This window comes from Harpia harpyja (assembly GCF_026419915.1).
Source record: "Harpia harpyja isolate bHarHar1 chromosome W unlocalized genomic scaffold, bHarHar1 primary haplotype SUPER_W_unloc_1, whole genome shotgun sequence".
NCBI classification, from domain to species: Eukaryota; Metazoa; Chordata; class Aves; order Accipitriformes; family Accipitridae; genus Harpia; species Harpia harpyja.
The window spans coordinates 413,424-421,654 of NW_026293183.1; the positions used below are offsets into that span (position 1 = coordinate 413,424).

Genomic DNA, 8,231 nt, shown 5'->3' on the forward strand with positions numbered 1-8,231 from the left:
GGGGTTGAAGCGGGGTCCGGTGTGGGGGTTGAACCGGGCCCCCCCAGCCCCATCGAGCCAGGCTCGGCGGCGGCCGCTCACGTGTTCTCCTCCGCTGCCGCCGCCTCCTCCTCTCATTGGCTCTGCTGACGCCGGCCTCGCCTCCGCCGCCATTGGCCGTCAGTCCTCATACTTCGCTCCTTGCCTCCGCCCCCTCCTCTCGCCCCGTCGCCGCTCGTTGGCTGGCGGCACGGGGAGGGGATTGGCCGCGGTGGCTGCGCCGTGGGGCGCGTGGTGCAGGAAGATGGCGGTGGCGGGGCGGGCGGTGGCGGCATGCGGGGCCCGCGCTGCCCTGGGGGCCTGGGCCGCGCTGGGCCGGACCGCCGGCACCACCGCCGGCACCGAGGCGGTGCTGCGGGAGCGGCTGCGGCGGCACCAGGTGGGGCCGCGACGGGCCTGAGCCCAGCGGGCAGGGCAGGGCCGGGCCTGGGCCTGAGGGGGCGATGAGGGCCCTGCGGGGCAGGGGGGAGCACGGGGGCTCACCGGGTGTCCCCATGCGTCCCCGCGCCTCTCTGGCCCTTCCCGGCCCAGGGCTCCACGGCCGGCCCTGTCCTTCCTCAGGGGTCCCCGGGAGCCTCTGGGGGTCTGTGACTGTCCCTGGGTGTTCCTAGGGGTCCCTGCTTGTCCCTGGCCATCCTCGGCCATCTCCAGGGCTCAATGCGGGTCCCTGGGTGTCCCCGGTCATTTCTGGCCATCCTTAGGGCTCTACAGATGTCCCCAAGTGTCTCTGGGGCTCCCTGGCCCTCCTCGGACATCCCTAGGGCTCCACAGGTCTTCCCAAGTGTCTCTGGGTGTCTCTGCAGCTCCCTGGATGCCCCCGGTCATCCTTGGACATCCCCAGAGCTTCCCGGCTGTCCCCAAGTGTCTCCAAAGTTCCCAGGAGGCTCCTCAGCTGTCCCTGACTGTCCCTGGGGCTCCCTGGGTGTCCCCAGTCATCCTTGGCCATCCCTAGGGCTCCACGGGTGTCCCCAAGTGTCTCTGGGGCTCCCTGGCTGGCCCTGGCCATCATCGGACATCCCTGGGGGTCCCTAAGGGTCTCGGGCTCTCTGGGTGTCCCTGACTGTCCCTGGGACTCTCTGGATGTCCATACTCCTTGGACCTCCCCAGCTGTCCCCAAGTGTCCCTGACTGTCCCTGGGGCTCCCCGAGTGTCCCCAGGCCCCTCAGCCATCCCCAGGGCTCACCATCCCCCTGTGTCCCCCCACCTTGCAGGCAGCAGAAGGACCCCTGGGATACACCCCCAGCCCGGAGGAGGAGGAAGAGCAGCGGCGGTGGGAGCGGATGGCAGCCGCCCGGCGGGTAGCCCTGCGCCTGGCGGGGCTGCTGGGCACTGGCACTGGCGTGGCACTTGTCTACATCTTTGGTGAGTCCCCAGCATCCCCCCCATGTGTCCCCCCCCCCGCTGCTGGTGCCAACGCGCGCCCCCCCCCCCACCTCCGCTCTCCCCCTCCTGCAGGCAGCAACGCGGTGGATGAGCACGGTGCCAAGGTGAGGGGCGCTCAGTGACGGTTCCCCCCCCCCCCCCTTTTTTTTAGGCAGGGGGCTGTGCTGATGTCCCCTCCCTGCCCTTTGGGGACGTTGTGGGGGCTTAGCACCTTCCCTCTTTCCCTTCCTTCCCCACATGCCCCTGTCCGTCCCCTTTCGCTGGTGTTTTCCCATATTTTGGGGTCTTTGTGTTGGGTGGGGCATTGGGGCCCCATGTCCCTGAGGGGAGTGGTATGTCCCCAAAGGGACTGACAATCCTTGTCACGCCCCGGGGAGGCATTTTTCTCACCCCAAACGCCTTTTTTAGAGAATTTTGGAGGTGATGAGGAGGGTTTTGATGTGCAGTACCGGGGGATCCCTGGGGAGGGAGAGGTGCAAATTGCCCTGCCCATCTCCGGTGACCAACGGGGGGGGGGGGGGGGGAACAACGACACGGGGACATCAAACGGGGTGATGGGGAGTGTTGAACAGGTGACAATGACACCAGTGGGGTAATGAGGATATCAGTCGACAGAAGGAAACTGCACGGAAACGGTGTCACCTACCTGTGAATTGTCCCTGTCACCGTCCCTATCACCTCCCGTGTCCCTTCCCCCCTCGGTGACATGGCCCCTCTGGTGCCACCATGTTCTTCTCACCAGCCCCGTCTTAACCCTCCGCCTCCCTCTTCTCCCCACAGATCCCCGATGAGTTCGATGGTGGTGAGTGACATCCCCAGACACCCCCGGGGGGGTGACAGCCACTGCAGGGTGGGGGACACGTTGCATCCTTGGGGCCGTTTGACACCTCGGTGTTGCGGCTGGAGGCTTTTACAACATTTTTAACACCCTGTTGTTACCCAAAAGGGGCTTTTTTTAGGGTGTTTTGGTCTTTATCCTAGTGGTGGGGTGGCGGGGGGGGGGGAGCTGTCACCCCCCTTGGGGACAGCAGGGACCCCGGGTGACCCTCACCCGCACTGGCCTTGGCTCCGCAGACCCTGTGGGCATCCAGCAGCTCCGCAGGACCTACAAGTACTTCCAAGACTACAGGCAGGTGTGTGGGGACCCGTTTGGGGGGGTTTTCCCCATTTTGGGGGGGGGCTTCGTCCGACCAGGGGTGGCCATCCCCGTCCCAAGAGCTTTTTCATCCTCCTGGGGAGCTTCATCCCCATTTTGGGGACATTTTGGATCCCCATCCCCTCTTGGGGGACCTTGTCCTAGTACTGGGAGATCACATCCCTGTTTTGGTGTTCTCTGTCCTCATTCTGGGGGATGTTTGCCCCTGTTTTGAGGTCCCCTGTCACCGATCTGGGGTCCTTGTCCCCACTTTGGGGTCTTTGTCACTACACAGGGGCTCCCGTCCTCACTTTGGGGGGGCTTTGTCCCCATTTGCCAGGGCACTTCGTCCCCACTCTCCAGCCCTTGCCCCTATGCCGGTGTGGGGACCCTGTCCCCTTTTGAGGACCCTTGTCCCCACGCCGGTGGCTCGTCCCCACACTCGGGGGGCTCCATCCCTCCCCCTGATTCCCCCCAGATGATCATTGAGCCCACCAGCCCCAAGCTGCTGCCGGACCCCCTGCGCGAACCCTACTACCAGCCCCCCTACACCCTCGTCATTGAGCTCACTGACGTCCTGCTGCACCCCGAGTGGTCGGTGAGTGTCCCCCGAGCCTTCCTGTGCCTCCCCCACCTGCCACCCTCCCCTGGTGACACCTCCCTGTCCCCCCCAATCCAGCTCGTCACCGGCTGGCGCTTCAAGAAGCGCCCGGGCATCGAGAGCCTCCTCCAGCAGCTTGCGCCCCTCTACGAGATAGTTGTCTTCACCTCTGAAACTGGCATGGTGAGTGCGAAGTGGGGGGGGAGCATGGCCACCCCAGGGGGTGACAGGGCCACCGCGGGGTGCCCCCCCACCCTCTCACCCCCCCTATTCCCCCCCACAGACCGCCTTCCCCCTCATCGACAGTGTGGACCCCCATGGCTTCGTCTCCTACCGTCTCTTCCGTGATGCCACCCGCTACATGGATGGGCACCACGTCAAGGTGGTGGGGCCGGAGAGGGCAGGGGAGGGGGACAGGCACTTCAGTGACCCCCCCTGCCCCTCTGCCAACCCTCTCTGTCCCCCCCCCAGGACATCTCCTGCCTTAACAGAGATCCAGCGAAGGTGGTGGTGGTGGATTGCCGGAGAGAAGCCTTCTGCCTGCAGCCCTACAACGGGCTGGCACTGCCCCGCTGGGACGGCAGCTCCGACGACCGCGCACTCTACGACCTCACTGCTTTCCTCAAAAGTGGGTAAACGCATCCCCAAATGTCCCCGACGCCCTCCCTGACACCCCCCCACCTCCACAAACCCGTCCGTCTGTCCCTGCAGCTATCGCCCTCAGCGGGGTGGAGGACGTCCGGATGGTGCTGGAGAATTACGCGCTGGAGGAGGATCCGCTGGCGGCTTTTAAACGACGCCAGTCGCAACTGGAGGAGGTGGGGATGTGCCGGGGGGGGGCGACACACATGACACGGCAGGGGGGGTGGCAGCATCTAATTGTCTGTAATGGCTGTTTTTCATCCTGAATCGGGGCTGCAGGAGGAGCAGCAGCGCCTGGCCGAGCTGGCGCAGGGCAAGAAGCCGACAGGGCTTTTCCTGGGTGCCCTGGCTGGCCGCCTCTGGCCGCGCTCCAAGCAGCAGTGATGTCATCAGGACAGTGCCATGATGTCAGCAGGATGTTGCTGTGATGTCAGCGGTGCAAGGCGGGGTGGGGGGGACACCCCATTCGCTGGCGCGTGGTAGCAGGGGGTGATGTGTCACCCAGACCTGGACGATGCGGTTGGAGGTGCTGGTGGTCGTCCAGTGGCCGGCGGTGGGGGGGGACCAGGCCTGGCCCCAGTTTTGGGGGGTTTTGGAGGGGGCTTGACCCCGGTGGGGGTGAATAAAGGGTGACGTGGAGCTGTGGGTGCACTGTGCTGCTTGGGGGGGGGGCATGGAGCGGTCCCCCCTCCCTGGTGCTGCATCGGATCTGGGCCTTTGGGGGGGGGGGGCATGGGGCTGGATCCAGGCTCTTTTGGGGGGCAGTTTATGGGGCTGGATCCAGGTAATGGGGCCAGATCTGGGCCCTTTTGGGGGGGGGGTTATGGAGCTGGATCCCCCTTTTGGGATGGGGGGGGGGGGCCTGCATCCCCTTTAGGGGCGTGGCCTGCAAACAGGGGGTGGGGCTTGGCCACTAGAAAGGGGTCTTGGGAGGGGGGTGGTGGGCTCAGACCCCGCTGAGCTCTGAGACCAGGCAGGACCCCTGGGCCCGGATCCTGCCCCCCTGGTGCCAGCCATGGCTGTGGTGCTGCTGGCTGCCCTCCTCGCCCTTCTCTGGCCCTCACCAGTGAGCCTGCCCCTGGGGAGGGGGCTGGGGGGGCCCTGGGGGGGGGTCTAGGGGGCTGGTGGAGACCCTTGGCAATTTTGAGGGGAGTCCCTGGAGGGATCAGGGTGATCCTGGGGTGCTTCAGGTGTCCCTTTGTGGTCCCTAGAAGGTGTTGGCGGGGGGGGGGAGGTGCAGGGGGGGTATTTGGGATATTGGAGGGGGTATTTTGGGGATCCCAGGTGGGCTGTTTGTAGTGCTGGGGGGGGCTCCGAGAAATTTGGGGTGTCCCTGGGGAGTTTGCAGGGATCCTTGAGGCTGGTTTGGGATGCTGGGGGGGATTGGGGGGGTCCTAAGGAGCCATTTTGGGGCGCTGGGGGTATTTTGAGGACTTTGGGTGGATATTTGGGTACTGGGGAGTCTGAGGGGTGTTTTGGGGTGCTGAGGGGGAGCTCTGGGGATTCAGGGCGGGCCTAGAGGGCTCTTTTGGGATGCTGGGGGTGTTTGGGGGGTTATTTGGGTATTGGGGTGCCCCTGAGGAGTATTTTGGGGTGCTGAGGGGGGGCTCTTGGGTCGCTGATGCCCACCTGCAGGTGCAGCTGGCCGGGGTGCTGGAGCTGCGGGTGCTGTCGGCACGGGGGGGGCCGTGTGGGGGTCCCCCCTCCTGTCGTCTTGTCTTCCGCCTCTGTCTGTGGCCCCCTGGAGGGGTCAGCTGCAGCCTGGGGGTTACTCACAGCTCCCCCGGACACCCCCCTGCCCCGGGGCCCCCCCCGCATCTTCCGCCTGCCTTTCACCTTCCCCTGGCAGGTGAGGACTGACACCACCACCCCCCCCAAGGTCTGACCCCCCACCATGGTCCCAGGACCCCCAAGGGCCTAGGAATGACACCCCCCTAATTTTTGCCCCCCCCCCCCCCCCCCCCCGGCACCGTCTCCCTCATCATCAAGTCGTGGCGGCTGGAGGAGGCTAAAGGCTCTGGGGGCGAGTAGGGGGGACTTGGGGAGCCCGTGGGGTCCGGGGGGGGCAAATGGGGGTCCCGGGGGGCAAATAGGGGCCCTGCATATTTGGGGGGGGGGGATGGGGAATAAGGGAGGGCATGTGAGAGCCCGGACTGTTGGGGGGGGGGGGGCAAATGGGGGTCCCGAGGGGTAAATGGGGGACAAATAGGATTGGGGGGGCAGATAGCAGCCTGCAGGGTTTTGGGGGTCAAATTAGGGTTTGGGGGGGCAAAGGGGAACCCTGGATGTTTGAGGGGGGTGAACGGGAATCCTTGGATTGGGGGGGGCAGTTGGGGGGAGGCAGAGAGGGAGGGCTAGAGGGGCAAAGGGGGGGGTCTGGGGGGCTTTGGGGGTGCCCAGGGGGGCTGTGGGTGCTGACGGGTGCCCCAGGGCCGGCTCTTGGGGCACGCGGTGGCCCAGCAGCACCTCTCCCCAGGGGGTCCCTGGCGGGGGGGGGATGGGGGAGGGCCTGCGCTTTGGCACCTGCCTGCGCTGCCGCCCCCCTGCCCGTGGCCCCCGTTGTGTCCCCCGCTGTGCCCCCTGCACCCGCCGCTGCCCCCCCTGCTGCACCCACTGTGAGTTCCCCTGGGGGGGCCCCTGTCACCCTTCTCCCTCCCCATGCTCCCCCATCTTTCTTGGGGGGCATGCAGCATCCCAGGCTGTCCCCTGGGTTTTGGGGTGCCCCTGACACCCCACTCTACCTGCAGGTGGGTGCTGGGAAGCCTGCGCCCCCCCCCCCCCCGGTGCCAACAGGGGCACCTGCACAGTGAGTGGGACACACACCCCCCTGCACCAGCATGCCCCGTGTCACCCTAGGAGCCCCCCTGGTGCTTCCCGGCTCCCCCACATCCACCCTGGGGCGGTCCAGTACCCCCAATCCCCACCATCCCAGTAACGGTACTGCCTGCGCAGGGTTGTGGGAGCAACCCCCTGGGGCTGCACTGGGACATTCCCAGCCCAGGACAGCCACTGGCAGCACTGGAAGCGGTGATGGGCCCGGTAGCGCCAGCAGCAGCACTGGCAGCACCAGCGGTGGCACTGGCAGCAACAGCCCTTGAAGCCCCGGTGCTGGCAGCAGTGTCAGCGTTTCTGTCGTTGCTCCCAGCTGCAGGGTGGTTGGTGATGCCGGAGCCTGTCCTGGAGGTGCCACCATCCCCATGCGCCCTCGGTCCCTGCTTCAACGGCGGTGCCTGCACCCCCGACCCGGCCCCCGGCGCCGGCTACACCTGCTGCTGCCCCCCTGGCTTCCATGGCTCCAACTGCGAGGGCCGCGCACCTCTGCCTGCACGGTGAGCCTCCCCCATGTCCCCCACCACCGTTCCCCCAGCACGGTTTGGCGTTGCTGACTCCTTCCCTGGCGCAGGCGGCCAGTGCAGGGACTTGGGTCGCAGCACCATTTGCAAATGCCAGCCGGGTTTTTCGGGGCGCTGGTGTGAACACAACGCCGATGACTGTACCCCCAACCCCTGCGCCAACCGTGGCACCTGCCAGGACGGCGCCAACACCTTCACCTGCTCCTGCACCCTTGGCTACGCCGGCGCCGATTGCCGATGCCTCTGCCTCTGGCCCCTGCCTGCACAGTGCCACCTGCTACACCCACTTTTCAGGCCACATCTGCACCTGCCCCCCCGGATTTATGGGGTCCTGCTGCAAGGAGGAGGTTGGGGGTCCCCCCTCCGGCCCCCCAATGCCGCCCTTGCCCTGCTGGGCCCTGGTGTGGGGCTGGCACTGGTGGTGTGGCGGTGGCTGCTGGGGGAGAGGTGAGACCTGGGCTGGGGAGGTTTGGGGGGGGGGGGGCACACACCCTGATTTTGGGGGTCTCATGGGCCGTGTGCCGGATATGGGGGGGGACCCCTGGCACGAGCCCCACAGGGAGGGAGCGGTGGCTGCCATGTGCCTCTGCTACCTGGGTGAGCCCCCCCCCAATTTCTCCACCATTTCTCCCCCCTCCCCCCCCCATCACCCTCTGGTTCTCCTTAACCTGCCTTTAACCCCCCCATTTCTCTTCTTGCCCTCCCCAGATGTGACCTGGCAGTGATAGACCCCCCCCCCCAAGTCTGGGTCCCCACAGTGGTTTGGGGACACCCCTCCCGGGGGGGGCTTATGCCATAAAGCTCTTTGAGATGTCTGTCCATGCCACCGTGTCGCTAGAATCCGGCCCTGGGGGGGGTGACACGGGTGGGGACACCCCACTCCGGACCGGGGGGGGGGGGGTGACAGTGTCCTGCTTTGGAGTCTGTCGTCGTCGTCCCCCCAGGTCACCTTAGAGCCGCCCGCTCCATGGCTCGGCGCTCAACTCGCTGCTCGGCGGTCGATTGCTTCCCCAACACACAGCTGTTCCCGCCCTCTGCCGGCAGGGCCGCTCCCCCGCGCCGTGCTGGGCAGCTCGCG

General features: G+C 66.5%; 2 protein-coding genes across 2 annotated transcripts; both read left to right on the forward strand.

The window, feature by feature from the left end:
* Nucleotides 1-75: 75 nt before the first annotated feature.
* Nucleotides 76-4,394, forward strand: LOC128138127 (mitochondrial import inner membrane translocase subunit TIM50-like). The gene is made up of 11 exons (XM_052779441.1): nucleotides 76-418; nucleotides 1,251-1,401; nucleotides 1,495-1,526; nucleotides 2,203-2,224; nucleotides 2,497-2,555; nucleotides 3,036-3,155; nucleotides 3,237-3,341; nucleotides 3,442-3,540; nucleotides 3,630-3,786; nucleotides 3,870-3,976; nucleotides 4,080-4,394. The coding sequence occupies exons 1-11, from the start codon at nucleotides 284-286 to the stop codon at nucleotides 4,182-4,184; spliced, it is 1,092 nt and encodes a 363-aa protein (XP_052635401.1). The 5' UTR covers nucleotides 76-283; the 3' UTR covers nucleotides 4,185-4,394.
* Nucleotides 4,395-5,233: 839 nt separating this feature from the next.
* On the forward strand, nucleotides 5,234-7,867 carry LOC128138089 (delta-like protein 3). Its single transcript, XM_052779392.1, is given in 13 exon segments — nucleotides 5,234-5,603; nucleotides 5,605-5,646; nucleotides 5,763-5,824; nucleotides 6,224-6,305; nucleotides 6,307-6,415; nucleotides 6,548-6,606; nucleotides 6,753-7,114; nucleotides 7,116-7,129; nucleotides 7,204-7,387; nucleotides 7,389-7,531; nucleotides 7,534-7,641; nucleotides 7,689-7,750; nucleotides 7,862-7,867. Coding segments are annotated over 13 exon segments (1,503 nt in total). The 5' UTR covers nucleotides 5,234-5,333.
* Nucleotides 7,868-8,231: the final 364 nt, after the last annotated feature.

Bases quoted from the DNA above. Each gene is read 5' to 3' on its own strand.
- LOC128138127 (XM_052779441.1), top strand. From the start codon at position 284: ATGGCGGTGGCGGGGCGGGCGGTGGCGGCATGCGGGGCCCGCGCTGCC. The intron at 3,541-3,629 runs GTGGTGGGGCCG...TCCCCCCCCCAG, and splicing joins TGGATGGGCACCACGTCAAG to GACATCTCCTGCCTTAACAG. The intron at 3,787-3,869 runs GTGGGTAAACGC...CTGTCCCTGCAG, and splicing joins CCTCACTGCTTTCCTCAAAA to CTATCGCCCTCAGCGGGGTG.